The 16,894-nt window shown below is 45.2% G+C and overlaps 1 protein-coding gene across 9 annotated transcripts in view; it reads right to left on the reverse strand.

The window, feature by feature from the left end:
• LOC138480812 (actin-binding protein WASF3-like) overlaps positions 1–16,894 on the reverse strand; it is a 1,100,082-nt gene that overhangs the window by 595,541 nt on the left and 487,647 nt on the right. For all 9 annotated transcript variants that reach the window (XM_069612569.1, XM_069612567.1, XM_069612561.1 and 6 more), the window contains one exon: positions 11,624–11,783. In XM_069612569.1, the coding sequence (XP_069468670.1) occupies positions 11,624–11,756 (133 nt within the window). In that variant the 5' untranslated portion in view covers positions 11,757–11,783. The remainder of the gene's footprint in view (positions 1–11,623; positions 11,784–16,894) is intronic.

Genomic DNA, 16,894 nt, shown 5'->3' on the forward strand with positions numbered 1-16,894 from the left:
TAGGGATTTCTCCGTCGGGAGCCAAAGGCCTCTTGCGTGCAGATTTTCGGTGTGCGCTCCCCACCCTTCCAGGGAGGCATCCGTGGTCACTGTCTCCTGGTGGGCTGGGGTCTGGAAGTCCATGCCCGCCGTCAGATGCGCGCGGGTGCCCCACCACCGGATCGCTCGTCGGAAACTCTCGTCGAGTGTGATCCTTTCCTCGAAGCTGCCCGTCGTTTGGATCCAGTGCGCGTCCAGGAACTCCTGCAACGGGCGCATCCGGAGCCTGCACATGGGAATGAGGTAGATGCAGGAAGACATCATTCCGAGGAGGGACTTGATGGACCTTACCTTGGCCGCGTCAGCCACCAACATCCGCTGCACCTTGCCCAGGATGGTCCTGGTCCTCTCCTCCGACGGGGAGGCCAGAAGGGACACTGTGTTGAGCCTCGCTCCCAGAAACAGAGCGTCTTGCGCGGGTACCAGGTGGGATTTGGCGTAGTTCACGGAGAAACCCAGGTCCGTGAGAAGTTGGACGGTCCTTGCCGTGTGAACCACGGCGAGCTCCTTCGTCTTGGCTCGGATGAGCCAGTCGTCCAGGTAGGGGTAGACGTGGACCCCCTCGCGGCGCAGCTGCACCGCCACCGGTGCGAGGCACTTGGTGAATACCCTGGGTGCCGACCGTAGTCTGAAGGGGAGGGCTTTGAACTGGTAATGACGCCCTTGGACCACAAACCTGAGGAATTTTCGGTGCCCCCTTAGAATGGGAATATGGAAGTAGGCATCCTCCAAATCCAACGACGACAGGAAGTCTCCTTCCTCCAGCTGACCCAGGACGTGCTGGAGGGTGACCATCCGGAACTTCTGCGCCTTGATGAACTTGTTCAGACGTCACAGGTCCAGGATGGGGCGCCATCCTCCCGTCTTCTTCTTCACGAGGAAGTATCTCGAGTAAACTCCGGAGCCCCGAAGCCTCTTTGGGACGAGTTCGATGGCGCCCTTCCTGAGCATCGCTTTTACCTCCAGGAGAAGTTGAGGGATGTGAAGTTCTTTCCTGGCCACGGGGGGGACGCGTGGACACCGTCTCTGGAACTCGAGCGCGTGGCCCCGGGCCAAGGCGTCCAGCACCCAACGGTCGCTGGAGATGGACTCCCACACGCTGACGAAGCTCGCCAGCCGGCCTCCCACCGGGGTGCTTCGGTGGGGGCCCGACCCCACGGCCGGTTCAATCCTGCTTCGACGAGGCTTTGCCGCCTTGACCTCCTTGGCGACGACGGCGGGGTCCGCCAGACTTGCCTCGTCCTCTGTAGGCCTTCTGAGACGACGAGCGGGCCGCTTGACGGTAGGTGGAGAAACCGCCGCCGGAACCTTTGGAGGCGCCCTTGCCTCCGCTGCTTCGAAAGGGCGTCCGTCGTTGTTGCAAAACTCCCAGGGCCCGGGCCGTCTCAGTGTCCGCTTTAATGGCCTGAAGGGAATCGTCCACTGTTTTCCCAAACAGGTTGTTCCCATCGAAGGGCATGTCCAGGACTCTGGTCTGAACGTCTTGACAGAAGTCCGTAGCCTTGAGCCATCCACGCCGCCTAAGGCAAACGCCGTTGCCCAACTGGCGGAACCCAGTGTCGGCGATGTCCGTCGCAACGGTAATTGCGTGGTCAGAAGCCACCTCACCTTCCTGCAGGATCTCCAGGGCCTCTGTCCTCTTGTCGTCCGGCAGGAAGTCCAGCAGGGGAGCCAGTTTGTACCAGAGCTCCCTGTCGTAGCGGGCCACGATAGCCAAGGCGTTGGCCGCTTTAATCGTCGTCGCTGCCGACGAGATGACTCTGCGTCCCATAGCGTCCAATTTCTTTCCCTCACCGTCCGGTGGGGAAGTCGATGTGGAGGCCGCACCCCCCCCCGCTTTCTTCCTGGCCGCCGCGGAGACGACGGAGTCCGGGGTAGGGTGCGCCCGGAGGCACAGGGGGGCCGTGTGCGGGACCCGGTACTTCTTCTCGTACCGGTCTCTTCTAGCTGGCGTCGTGGAAGGGTTCTTGAGGAGGGTGAGGCCCTCATCCCAAATGTCGTCCAATAGAGGCACTGAGAGGACCGTCTTCCTCTTGGCCTCGCGCCGCTGATAAAGGAAACCTTCCTTCTTCTTCTCCGGATGCCCTGGTGATCATGGAGTGGAACGATCCAATCTCGTCGGGCGGAGAAGCCCTGGTGGGAGGCGACGACGGTACATCCTCGTCGTATACCTCGTCGTCCGTACCCGTTGCTGCCGTGTCAGTCCCCGTATCATCCCCTCGGGTGGACGGGGAGGAGGGCTGGACGGGGCGCGACGGCTGAAAAGAAGGTGGAGGGTGGATCCTTCTTTTCTTAGTAGGGGGAACACCAGAAGGTCCCGGTTCTGGGTCCCCAGACGGGAGAGGTTCCTCCGTCGGCAACGGTAGTCTCGTCCTTATCTCTGAGCATAAGGACTGTATAGCCAACAAAATGGCCGCCGAGTTGTCTCGCGGCGCTGGCAGAGGGGAATCCGACGGGCGAACAGGGGCCCCGTCGGTACCCTCAGCGATGTCGTCGTCACCTGCGTCGGGATCCATCCAGACGGGTCGGTCTTCTTCCACGCAGAGGCCGTGGCTTAAGACCTCGACCAGTTCCTCCTCCGAGGTTGAGGCCGAATCTACGACGACGCCCTGCCCCCCCTTTCTCTTCCCCTCGGGGGATTTCACGGGGGTCCTATCGATGGGCACAAAAGAGGACTCCCTCCGAGGTGGTAGGGAGACTCTGAGCCCCGAGGTCGCCACCACTGGTGTAGCCTGCACAGGCTGAGCCAGGGCCGCCGCGACAGTTTCGATAGAGGGCTTGGCCGGATGGATTAAGGCCTTCACCACCTTAGGTGCGCTCACCGCCTTATCCTTGAGGGGGGGACACCGCCTCGCTCCCCCTCCGCCTTCGAGCTCGACCGGGGCCTCTCCAGGAGCTTCGCCGGGTGCTCGGCCTTCCTCTTACCCGACCCAGAGCGTTGGCTCGTGGTTGATGGTGCCGGGGAGGGTGCGCCCTGCCTGGCGCCCGTAGAGCCCGACCGTTCGGCGCTCCCGGTGCCAGCGGACTCGCGGTGCTTGGCCTTATGTTGGACCCCCGTCGCCGGGGCGTCCTCAAAGGTCTTAGAAGACCGCTCGGATTTCTTCTTCTTCTTCTCACCGGACGGGCTCTTCCCTTCTAGCCAGTTGGCGAGACGTTGATGGCGGTCCTTCATGGTCCGCTCCGACATGTTGCCGCAAAACGCACAGTCCTTCTCCACGTGCGTCTTGTCCTCATGTAGGCAGTAGAGACAAAAAGAGTGTTCGTCCTCCTTGAAGACGTTCTGCAGCTGGCATCCAGGGCAGACCCTGAACAGCTTTCCGGGCGTCAAGCTTCCCTTCTCCTGGGCCATGACCGGGCCTGAGAAACTTCTGGAGTCCTCCAAAAGCGTAGCTCGACGAGATCTTCACCCTTGAGGGGCGCAGACGAATCCGACACGGGTCCCCGTTGATCGGATAGAGAGTCGGTGGAGCTTGAGGCTCTTTTGACCGAAAAAAAAAAGAAGTTTTTTGAGAAAAAACGTGAAAAAATAGCACTAACGCTCGAGAGCAATAGCACGAGGATCCCAACACATGAACGTGCGGTAAAAATCTGAAGATGGCTGCCAGAGGCTTGGCTTAGGTAGAGGGCAGTCATTGGCTGTGGTCAGTATGACACAGAGATCAGTGATTGGTTATTACTACGAAAGACAGATCAGAAACGAAACTGATACTGTTTTTTTTCTTTACCGAGGATTCCCAGCCTGACGACGGGGAATATTCATGAGCATGTGAATCCATGCCAGACCCCATGCTGGAGAATGGGGAATTAACACCCCGTTCCGAGGATGGTGGGGTGGTAATTCCCCATGCCGCCATGGCCCTTTCCCATTCCCATTTTTGCCCCATAGGGCTCAATGGGAATGGGGAAGGCGCTAATTACGGTACCGCAAATTGCGGTACCATAATTAGCACCAAAGTCCCTTTGCGGGTCCCTACTTTAACGGCTGGTAAAACCAGCCGTTAAGGTCGGGTCCCACATAGGGACCTTGTAATTAGGCGCTAAGTGTTAAACGGCGCCGCAGCCTTTTACGGCGCTGTTAAACACTTAGCGCCTGGGTCATAATGAGGCCCATAGTCCCACACATTGGCAGGGCCAAAGGTTGCAGACTTCTGCCAGTAAATCAAGTCACAGTACAGATAACTGGGGCTGGCTAACATTTTGGAAGGACAGCATGGGCACATTAGCCTGACCACTGGTAGAGCCAGATCCAGATCCAGTAGCCAAACAGAGTGTGCTGTCCCCTCTGTCAATACCAGTTAATAGACGAAATGTACAAGGCCATATGTTAATGTCATTTTACAGGTGAGCAACACAGTCGATTCGTCTCCAGTGATTGTTTGAGCTACTAGACTTTGTTTCATCCAGCTGCAAATGTTTAGACCATTTAACAGGGTATGAAGGAAAATAGGGAGGCCCTGCACAGCCTCTGGGCCAACTGTGCACTTAGGGGCTGTAACTGTACCCTTTACATTCCCCTGCCCCCATGCACTTACCCAGAGCAATGCTGCCCTGATTGCACTTTTGCTTCTCTCGCCCTGGCACTCCCCTCTCTCCTGTCACCCTGCAATTTACGCTGTCTCACATGATCGATCTGAATGACACAAGGCCTAGTAAGATGGTTTGTCTTGTCCTCCCTCTGTCTTCCCTCCCTTGTCGTGTCACGCCTAAAAACACAGGCGCGTTATAAATGGCATATCACATCGTGTCATTTATCAAATCATGCCAGAAAGACCAACAGCATAATACTAAATTGTTCAAGAGCTCACCTGGATAAGGCATACTTTTACCATAGGGTAACCTTTAAGAGTTCTCAGTGAATTAAGCTCCCCCTGCAGATATCTGTGTGCAACGTGCACTCTTGGGTTGGAATCCTGGCATAACCAACTAAACCCTTCATCTTTCAGAATCTGTCATTTCCCACCACAAATAACATGGGTAGCAGCACAATAATGGTCTAAGCAGGCGGAATACAGCATGACGCGGCAGATAACATGCAATCTTCTCATAGGATTCATATGATCTGGCACTTAGTAATCCTGTAAAGGTGGGGGGAACTTATTGCATATGAACGTGCCTGTTACGTGTACTTAATAATGTATGGGACACATTTTAAAATGTATTGATTGCTGTGAGGATAACAGTTTCAATATGATTACACTGTTTACAATGTGACATTTAGTGTGTTGCAATTCGTGCAACTACATCTTTGTTTTAAGGTTTAAAGGTTGAGTCAACCGGCTGGGATTTAAATTCTCTGACTTTCCATTTACACATTGGTGTATGACCAGTGCCATGCACCCACTGGCTCACTTAAATAGAGTTTCCTAGAATTGTTTCGCTGTAGGACAGATATACATCCAGTATGCTAATGATTTGATAATTGAGCCTGTTCGGTGGTAGTGACAATAAAAGCAGCCCTTGGGAGTATATAAGTGACTGTATGAATTAAAGTTTCTATTACATATGTGCTTATCTAATTGTATACATAAAGACATTATTATGAATAGTAGTTATTAAAAAAGCATTGTATACTCTCAAATCAAAATAACTGTCATAAACAAACATGTTTGGGGCAGTTAAGATTCCCAATCAAAACAACTGTAAATAACAAACATGTTTGGGGCAGTTAAGATTCCCAATCAAAACAACTGTAAATAACAAACAAGTTTGGGGCAGTTAAGATTCCCAATCAAAACAACTGTAAATAACAACCATGTTTGGGGCACTTAAGATTCCCAATCAAAACAACTGTAAATAACAAACAAGTTTGGGGCAGTTAAGATTCCCAATCAAAACAACTGTACATAACAAACAAGTTTGGGGCAGTTAAGATTCCCAATCAAAACAACTGTAAAAAACAAACAAGTTTGGGGCAGTTAAGATTCCCAATCAAAACAACTGTAAATAACAAACAAGTTTGGGGCAGTTAAGATTCCCAATCAAAACAACTGTAAATAACAAACAAGTTTGGGGCAGTTAAGATTCCCAGTCAAAACAACTGCAAATAACAAACACGTTTTGGGGCAGTTAAGTGTATTTCAGAACATGTTATGGGCTTTGCTACATGCAAAGATGCATTTGTTTTGCTGGTTGCCATTCTGTTGGTATTTGTAAATGCAACATGTTATTAGGCTGCCTGTGTAACCTAGAACCTTAAAGGTTTCACACTTGGGTGCATATACGGCTCAAGGTCATACTCATCTTGGACAGGAGGGCCTCCTTGTTATACATATAAATAATTATAGAAAATGCACTTGATTCAGTGGCATCCTTCACTTCAGAATGGCGACGAACTGAACTGAACCCTCTGGGGGCCCTCCTGACCCTTCCTGCATTACTTCACCACCTCGCCTTGAACTTCTGTGGTCACTTCTTCCTCATCTTGCTGGATTTTCCCTGATGACTGTGGACCCTCTCTCACGCTTTGCAGCCTCACCCGCACCCCTATCGACCCGATTGTATGCCACTCGTGCATCCCTGCGGCTTAGATCTCTCTAACGCTCTCGCATCCTCCCGATGCAGACTGGTGAGAGTAAAGGACCCCTTCAGTTCAGTTTTCATAACACATGAAAGATAATTAAGGGTGTATCTTTTTAGGGATTACATTGGACAGATGTATACGTTTTTACAACAGATAGGATGTTCTTTTAAGTGAACGTGCTTGCATACATTGGGCCTCATTACGAGTTCGGCGGTAGCCATGCCGCTATTGGCGGCATGGCTGCCGCCGAAATCGCATCCGTGTCCGGGTCCTCGGAATGAGGACTTACCGGGCCATTCCGAGTTACATTGGGATTACATTGGACAGATGTATACGTTTTTACAACAGATAGGATGTTCTTTTAAGTGAACGTTCTTGCATACATTGGGCCTCATTACGAGTTCGGCGGTAGCCATGCCGCTATTGGCGGCATGGCTGCCGCCGAAATCGCATCTGTGTCCGGGTCCTCGGAATGAGGACTTACCGGGCCATTCCGAGTTCGGAAGGCCCGGTAATTCCTCCCTCCAAGGACCCGGACACGGTCCTTCCCCTTTCCCATTTCAGCCCCCATAGGGCTGAATGGGAATGGGAGAGGAAGCAAACAACGGGCCATTACGAGATGGGCCGTTGTTTGCTCCCTCTTCCCCTAGCGGGACCCGCTCTGCACGTCTGGTAAAACCAGATGTGCAGAACGGATCCCGTGAGGGGAACTCATAATCGGGTGGTACGGGATTGACAGCTCCGGCACCTTTACCGGTGCCGTTAACCCCGTCCCGCCGACTCATAATGAGGGCCATTGTGTTATTAACCGAGACAAACCAACTGAAAAACCATTTCACTGGAAACAAGATCCACTATCCTTACCCAGCTCCAAGCAAACACTTACATTGGTGACATCCCCCATATCGCTGGTTAAAACAATCCCAGGAAAAGCCCTCATCACTCTCCTCGCCATCAACCATGATTTAATAACGCAAGGCATATTCCCAGATGCATCGAAGAAAGGTACGATTCTTCCTGTACTGAATAAATCCACTCTACACTAAGATGACTTGGCAAATTACTGCCCCAGGCAAATAGGCAAAATTCAGAGAAAGAAATTTCACGCTCATTAATATGATAGCATTGTCCGGACTACAAAATCCTTCTTCTACGCTCCTTAAGAAAACTCAGATTATTAACAATTTCTGAAATATCTTTGAAAGAGGGGGCAAAATGTTTGAAACAAATCTATAAAAACTGGTTAAGAGGACATAAAAGCTTAATGTTTCAAGAGGATAACAAAGAAATGTTGCGCTCTTTGAAAGAAAATTCTGCGAGACAATTCTGGCGCCTTATTAATAAGAGTTTCTTTTCTAACTTAGATTGTTGCCTTAATCCAATCACCGAACAGGGCTGGTCCGGACACTTTACTGATCTCTATGCAATAAGAGCCCCACCTTTTCTAATCACTAACACTTTATCAACCACCCAGTAGAACTGTAATTTTTCAATTGTTCAGATTCAGGAAAGGATTCTCTTGGCCAGTTCGTCTAGGGCTGCTGGACCGAACGGTTTATCCAACGCAATATTGAAGGGCGACCCAGGCATCTGGTCAAGTGCATTATCCTTTTTTTTGCAGATATAAGTCGAACTAAGACTATTCCGCTTTGGTGGAATATGTCGTTTATAATTCCAATTTACAAGAAGGGCGATAGATCTTCCCCATTAAATTATCGACCAATCGCATTATTAGATGCAGACTCTAAAATCTTTGCCAGTCTCCTTTTTCAACGGGTCAAAAAGTGGTCATCTGATAATGCAATAATTTTGTCAGCACAATTTGGCTTTAGGAAAGAGGTGGGGACCCTTGCGGGGGGGACTTCTAATACCTCTTCTTCAAGAAATGGGCTCGAAGAGAGGGGCTACACTTATTTATTTGGCGAGTATGGACTAATCCCTAGCGTTTGATTTGGTTGATCGAGCCACATTATGGCAGAAATTAATTCTATTAGGTGTTCCACAGGGGATTTTGGCCATACTGATCCATCTTCATGAAGGTTCCAAATCCAAATTCGTCTAAATAATGAAGGGCTCCTCTGTTTTCCAATCAAAACATCTAATGGATTAAGACAGGGCTGCATTTTTGCCCCTGCTCTCTATAATCTCTATAAGTCTGACATTGGCCCTACCCTACAGAATGCTTCCTTCATCCAATCTATGTTAGAAGAGACAAAATGAGTTGGTGCTCTTACGCGGATGATTTTTTGCTATTTGTTTGTCATGCGTTTTAGCCGAAAGAATAAGCAGCCACAGGAAAAATGGTTCTTGGCTAAGACTAAACTGGGAATTAAGCATTCTATGATATATCTTGGTTTTTTGGTAATTGATAGCCCAAATGGCTTCCAGACTAGAAATCATTACCTGATGAAAGCCAAATTATGCACTTTCCAAATGCGAGTAGTGGATCGTAAGTTTGGCACATTCTCTTGCATTCCTTTTCTTAGATACTATAAACAAAAAACTATTCCAAAAATGTTGTATGGCCTTGAAATCTCGTTTGTAATAGGCAATTCAGATCTGAATAAATTGGAAGCAAGTATTCTAAGAGAAATGACATTCTGCCTCCCTAAATGTGTCCCTTTAGTAGCTTAGAGATATGAATTTGGTTTGCAATCATTGCAAAGCACTGTAGAGGTGAAATGCCTCTTACTATATCGAAACCTCATAAGACAAAATGAAAATACCCTGTATAATGATTTGGTTTACCAAATAAAACAAGATATCTCAAAATCTGCATTCCTTAAGAACTTAATGGAAATATGCAAGAAATTATTGAGCACTGCGGGAGCGTCTGTGAGTACATTATTGAATAACCCAAAAAGAGTAAAACAATTGCTTCAGAATAGAGACTGGGCCAACACAATTCAAAAATTGACTGAATACAGACCATATTGTGATATGGTTTCTTATTATAAATGTATGGGCTCACGGGAACCATAGCTAAGCCACTTTCCAAATAGATGTTGGAGAAACTAATGTAACAGATTTCGATTTAATGTGTTGTTAACAGGAGAAATCATTGCAACGCGTGCCAAATCTTTGACCCCTATAATTCTATGTAGACATTGTAAGGAGACAGGGGTCAAAGAAACATTGCAACATCTGTTGATTGACTGCCCAGTCTTAGCCTTAGTCAGACCACTTTATTTTGGCCGCTTTGTTTCGGATCCAAATAACGTGGACCTTGACCTTCTGTGGAAACGCATGTTTTATGACAAAAAAACTCTGCAATTAGCCATTGTAAGATTCCTAAAGATGAAGTGTGATCTTGTCTAGCTTAGATACATTCTTAAATTAGTTGAGAGAAATGCTTAGTTCGATATGAAATGTGTTGAAATTCTGTTTTTCTTTTTCCCCATTAGCTGTTTTTAGATGGAATGTTAAATATGCTCTGAACTGTTATAGGAATTTTACTTTTTTCTTTTTCTTTTCATATGAAATCTATTGAAATCTGTACTCTCTTAGAATTATTGCTTTCTTAATCTCGTCTCTTATGGTGTTTTAGCATTAGTTGTATTTTAGATAGAATGTTAAAAGTATAATGATGTAGAATTTTATCTTTTATATTGTTCATTCTTCCTCTTATAATTTTGTAAAGGTTTTTCTAAAACCATATACAAATAAATAAATGAATAAATAATATCACATGTAGTGCATAGGGAAGTGATGACAGCCCAGCAACCAAAATGTTTATGGCATCACATTTCATGGCTACCAACACTGGTTTGTTTGAGGCTGGAGGTAGGGGGAGCACACTGTGTTCAGTGTGAAGAAAACGGTTTCTGTCAGTTTCCCTCCTGTCCAGCTCATGCTTTTCTTTCACCCCCATATCCATCTTCTCCCTGAATTCTTGACCTGTAATTTCCCCTGCATCCCCTACAGTAAAAACATAAATGTATGTACGGGTAGGATCCTTAATGAAATGCACTATGACCTCTAAATAGTAGATAGTAGATACAAAGGCAAGCTGCATATTCATAAGGACCTTAGTAAAGTAATGCGGAAAGTATGGTTGGGATTGGAGTATATGCACTGTGCCTCATCAAAGGTATTACCCAAATTGACCTTTTACAATTGACCTTTTGCACAATTGACCTAATTATAGTGGTCCTAATTGACCTTCTGCACAATTGACCTTTATATTATTTTTGTTATTTTATATATGTATTGGGTTGGTTTTGGATTACAAATAATATAAGGGGATTGGGTGGAGAGGTTCCAGGGGGAGTCTGGATTGGGTGGGGGGATTGCGGGGGGTTTCCTCCCGCATATATGTCCTAATTGACCTTCTAAATTAGGTCAATTCTCCCGAGGTCAATTCTCCCAAGGTCAATTGTGAAAAGGTCAATTAGTATAAAACCCGCATCAAATAGGGGAATAGCTATTTAGCATTGAGGATTAAAAAAAATAGTTCTTCCAAATAGTTCTGCCTATGCTTGAGCTATACCAGCATTTGAATCACGTGTTCGTGCACTCTGCACCTTGGGAATGATACTCCCCAGCCTCTGTTAGAACTGTGAAGCGGTCTACATGTGTACCATCCCTTCTGACTGATGTATGCCTCCTTAGGTAACATGGCTGTCCCAGGCCTGCATTCCATCCATGCTCTTGCTCCCCCCAACGAAGCTTAAAGGGAAATGCTGCAAAAAGAATAGAGTGTATTTTCTGGTTACTCATGCACTCTGCGACCATCATCTGGTGAAAAGGTCTCTGGGTCTTCGAATGCCTATACGGTTCACATCTCAGCATATTTTTTGAGTCAAATAGGAGGTTTAGAAACATGGATTTTGTCTTATTTTAAAATTGAACTAGCACCTCGTCAAACCATTCTTTGGAAAAGAAAACAAAATCATATCCGTTAACATCGTCTTTTTTTAACATTTATAAAAGCAAGACCGCGCGGAGCAACAGAGGTTCGAATCCTGTATCTGCGCTTAGAAAACAAACTCAATTACGTAAACAAAACAATTAAGTAAATATATAACCTGATACATGGAAACAGTAAAACAACTGGGAACTTACTGAGGCTTCCCAGCTGTTTGATGATGGCCGCCAGAGTGCTGTTGGTAACACACTCGAGTTCACTGGTGACCCCATTGGGCACAGTCCCGCGGCATAAGTGCCGGGGCTCGATATTCCGCTTCACCAGCGGCATGTTTCTGGCGGGGCCTCACTGCTGCAGCTGTAAAAAAAAAAATAGAAAATTGTAGCATGAATAAAGCAAGGCAGCGACAGTGAGAAATGAATGGCTCCGTACACGTCAACCACCAAGCACACTCCTGCAAGCAGCTGTCGTTTCCAATGAAGAAAAATGTGTGTGTTCCATGCCCCTGAAGCATAGGTCTGAAAATAGACCTGTCAAGGGGTAATCGATAATGCAGGACCTCCCTGTGCATGCAGCATGAGGGTCTCCTTTATAGCTGGCTATCATGGAGGCTTAACGCTTTGGAGACACCATTTATCACGTGGAGTTGGTTTGTGAATGGGTGGCGTCAGTTGCATGGATTCTATGTATTCCCTCTTGGTAGGTCTCTTGTATTGCTTCAACCGGAGCCCTTCAATGATCATTTGGCTGCTTGCATAGAGTCAGGGATGGATATATTGCAAGAACTAGACGCGGCTAACAAATAATGTACCTTATTGCTAAAGTTCACAGCACACAGCCAAAGTGTGAGAAAGAGGGCTAGCAAACGATCTACCTCTAGAAATCATGCACATTTCTTCTAACCAATTCCTGCACCCAGTCAAAGGGACACCATCCCCTCTCAAACCTCCCTCCATCATGGTTACTCCAGTGAGTCACTTCCAGAGGCATTGCTAGGGGGTGGCTTAAGGGGCTATAGCCCCGGGTCTTTTGTTTGTAGCCCCGGATAGCATGTTAGGTGCTACAACTAAGAGGCTGGCCAGTCCCGAGTCCCGACAATCCTTACATTAGTGTAGCCCTGTATCTTTTCCAGACATGGCAACACCCCTGATCACGTCAGATGTTTGGGTCTACAACTCTTATCAGCATTCATCACTGACTATGTTGTCTGCAGCTAGTGGGAGTTGAACTCAAAAACATCTGCAGTGTCACAAAAGGAGTAGTTATGAACCCATGGTCTCGTAAACAAGCCCCTTTGTACTACATCCATTTGCCAAAGGTAGTTTTTCGATGGAAATTTACCAAAGAATTCCATTGAAAAAAATCAAAATATGCATGGGGGTTGTGGCGTAAGGGGTTAAAAGGGCTGGGGTTAATAACATAGTTAAATGGGGGGGTTGGGGAGGTTCCGCAAAATTAAAACAATTGCATTTTAATGAGTTTTTGTTTTTTAAATGATTTCTTTCTGTATCAATTCCATCGAAATAACTACTGGCGGTAAAACGACATAGAACCAAGCACCATTCTTTCTTATGCCATCCTTCTTTCCATCCACAACCAAACTCCTCCTCTTTTATAACCAACTCTACTTTCCTTCTCATTTAAGATCACCTCCTTCTAATTAACCTCCCTCTCAGTGAAACTAACATTCCTCTTTTGCAAACAAGTCAACCCTCTACTGATGTCATACCTGCATAATCATAGAAGCAGCCAGCTATGTCACATGTCCTTTGGCAACTGATGATCTCACAGGAAGTGATGCATCCTACAATCACTAACCATATTGTAACCACAAGAAATGCTATGTCACAGCATTGGACTATAAATAAAGTACATACATAACTTTCGAAAATTATGCAAAACCAGTAAATATTGTCACCATAAAAGCCTGGTGCAGAAATAACACGTGTATACAGAGAGGTTGCATTTGTAACCTTTTCCCACAAGTCACTGTGCCCCAGAATGCTGGGCACAAGAACACCTGTAGCTCTGCTCCAAATGGATCAAGATACTCAGGAGACAGCTTGCTTGTACACTGAGTATGAGGAGCATACAGTTTGGTACAGTAAACATAGAATTTGCAAATAAAACTGTTGCTAATCCCTAAATAATGTCCTTGCAAATGTTGTCTAATCTAAAACATACATTCTTCCCCTTTTAAGGAAATCACCATCCTATTTGCGGAATTAGTTCCAGATGTATGTCCATCTTTTAAAGTGATGCCGCAACAGATTACAAGATTACAATTCCATCAGTCTTGTTCGGTTGGAGTCAACTTTCCTGCACCATTCATCAAGGGATTTACATAGAGGGGGTTTCAGAATTCAGAGGAGAACCTATGAGAGATAGACTAATTCATTTATTCTGCCTATCTTTAACTTGTCTAGCCACATAAAAATACTATTAAAGGGTCTTTCATTTTTTCTGACACCATTGGTTATTTTGCAACATGCAGAACTTGGATTCTGTGAATTATTTTTGGAAACATTAGACTCAAGATCTTTTTCTCAGATAAGGATCAACATTTTATGGAAAATGATAGCTAACCTAAAAAGCCAAATCCTCCTTTATTACTTTAAACCAAGCTATGTCTCATGAGCTCTTACCTTTTGAGAAGATAAGTTTAGGAGGACTCTCTGAAGTATTTAAAAATGAATCATAAACTCCCAGTAGCATAAACCATGAAGTAACTGAAGCTGTAAAATGTCTTCAGAATCATAGCAGTACAGCCATGAAACCTGCTCTCAAGAGTGAAGGGATCGTAGAGATGGACACAATAACATATGAAGCAATAGTCAGATCATTATTAGATACTATTAAATATTATTCTAAATTGGACCTCTACCCTTCCTATCAGCTCATGACCAAGGTAGTTATAGTCAACAGAAAGCTGTGTTTCTTAGACCAGGGGATACTAGGAATCTGTTGTTTTAAATACTTTCAAACATACACTGAGGCTGAGAAAATCCTAAAGGGCACCTGATAGTTTCACTATGATGTTTTTGTCTAGAACCTATAGATAAATACATTTAAATATTTCTCCAGCCACTTGGTAGTAATAGTATTGGTATTTGAATGACACTAGATACATTTTTAACATAGTTGAAGACACCATGAATATAGCAATGTTGAACAGTTGTTGCTTAAGTATGACATCACCTCCTTGTATACTAACATTCCTTAAAAAACTATTCAGGAAGGTCTAGACAAGAGAGAATACCCCCTTCAATGTCCCACTAATTATATTGTGGAACCTCTGGAGATATTGTTCTGCACAATTTCTTTGGATTTGAGAAATTGTTTTTTGTCCTATTAAAGGGGTAGCAATGGGGGCAGGTTTTGCCCCAATTAGGCTGATATTTGTATGGCTGGATTTGAAGATCAGGTCAGCAATACTAACCATTATTTCGCAAGCAATATAAAATATAGGAAGAGATTAAGAGATCCTAATAATTTGGCAAACTGCCTCAGCATTGTTAGAGGAATTGACAGATTAAGCAGACTTAACCCCAATCTAGAGTCTACAGGGATATCAAATAAAATGAGGAAACCATTTTACATCAAAAACTCTGCAACCGAAATGTGATACTTCTATACCCTAGCCAACATATGCAGTCTCTAAAGGATAATATTTCTTAGAGTAAAACCTTAAAACCATACCGCAATTGTATTTTGAAGACAGACCATACAGCTCCAACACATTTCTTGATGGAGAGGTTATATATATACAGTTATTCACCAAGGGTATTAAAACAAGGTGGCAAAAAGAGCTTGGGTTTCATATTTACTGGTAAGGAGCACACTGTTCTCCCCTCAAGTGGTTATAGTACAGTTTGTTTGACCATATTTTCCCTCTTACTCAAAGGCTTAAAAGAATAATTACACATTATTGGCTTATTTTAAATATTACCTACAAAGTACCTGAAAGACTGGTTATTGCCCTAAAAAGACGTGAAAGTCTCAAGGACAAGCTTTTCCGAAAAATGTTGCTACTAATTTCATCTCCACCGCTTTTGGTACAGACATACCTCCAGTGAGGGGACATTCACTATCCTTGTAGACACTGTGGAGCTTGTTCATTAACTATCAACTAAACTGTGTTTGTATCTGGCACCTTCAAACAGCAGTTACAGAATCATGTTAATTTCCAAACGAAAAATCTAACATATGTCTTTCAAAGCCATTGTTATACAACTTACGTTGGGATGACTACACGCACACCACCGTCCCTAATATTTGAACATAAATTCAAAATGACAACTGGAAAAATCCAGGCCCAATTGGTCAAAGGATTTTGGGAGAAACACCAGACAGAAGAAACATGGAAATGGAGCATCATTGACTCAATGAACATGATTTTAACTTTATTTCCACAAGTAATAGACTACACAAATTAGAGCAACATAACAAACATTGACTTGGTCATTGGACAAACATTGTCTGTCCTCTTCATTCCTTTTCATAGTGTGCTAGAACTGTTTTTTGCAATAATAATAATGTAGCTATTTTTATACAACCTCGACCGGACAGTCGCTTTTATCATTTCCCAAAATTGGACAAGGGGGTGTATAATTTGCTTGTGTTTCCAATCTTTTCAGATCCGTTCTGGCATACTAGAGGTGTGGGGCTAATAGAGGGTTTAGAAACCAATATTCATCCCACGACCACTGTTGCCCCAGAAGTTGATTCCTCACACCGCCATACTATGGGTTTGCCAGAGAGGTGGAGGAGCTACCTCCAGCTAAGAGCTGGAGGAAAATCCTCCACCTTTTCACCAAAATATGGCAAAATCAGCAGAATAACCGAAATACTCATGTAGTCCCATGGACTCCAATTAATGGAGGCTTACACCATCTACCACCACTTGTAATCCGGCATTAATTCTGCTGAACCACGTGGCAGTAACAGTAATTCTGTTTGGTGATATCTCTGTGGATTTACCACTGAAATACCATCACACTCATGATGAGGCCCTTTGTCTTCATAGAGACTAGCCCCTTGATGTTGAATGGCATTAAACCATTGTAATGTGATTAATTTGACCAAAATGTATTTCTGGAAAAAAGACACATCAGTTACAGGGTCTACGGTAGCGGCCCTGTAGTTATGGTTAAGTTGCTCAACCCATAGGAGGAGCTGTGTTTGGCAGCTTATAACTTTGGTGCTGTTTAACGAATCCACACAAAACTTTGCAAAGGAACTATACTGCCATCGCTGAATTATTGTGTAAAGTTTTGTGCAATTCCGTCAAGGTGGGAGTTATAGACGGGTCCCAAACATTTGTAATCCGGATAGACATGAATGGAAAACAAATTTGCTCATAGCAACAGCGTTTGTGATGTCATCTTTGATGTCCTGGGTGTTAGTCTTAGCAGGGCATGGTGGTTGCGAGAGTTAAGGTTGCATAGCTTACCATAACTGGCAAATTT

This window comes from Ambystoma mexicanum, chromosome 5p (genome assembly GCF_040938575.1).
Source record: "Ambystoma mexicanum isolate Mex_15411 chromosome 5p, UKY_AmexF1_1, whole genome shotgun sequence".
NCBI classification, from domain to species: Eukaryota; Metazoa; Chordata; class Amphibia; order Caudata; family Ambystomatidae; genus Ambystoma; species Ambystoma mexicanum.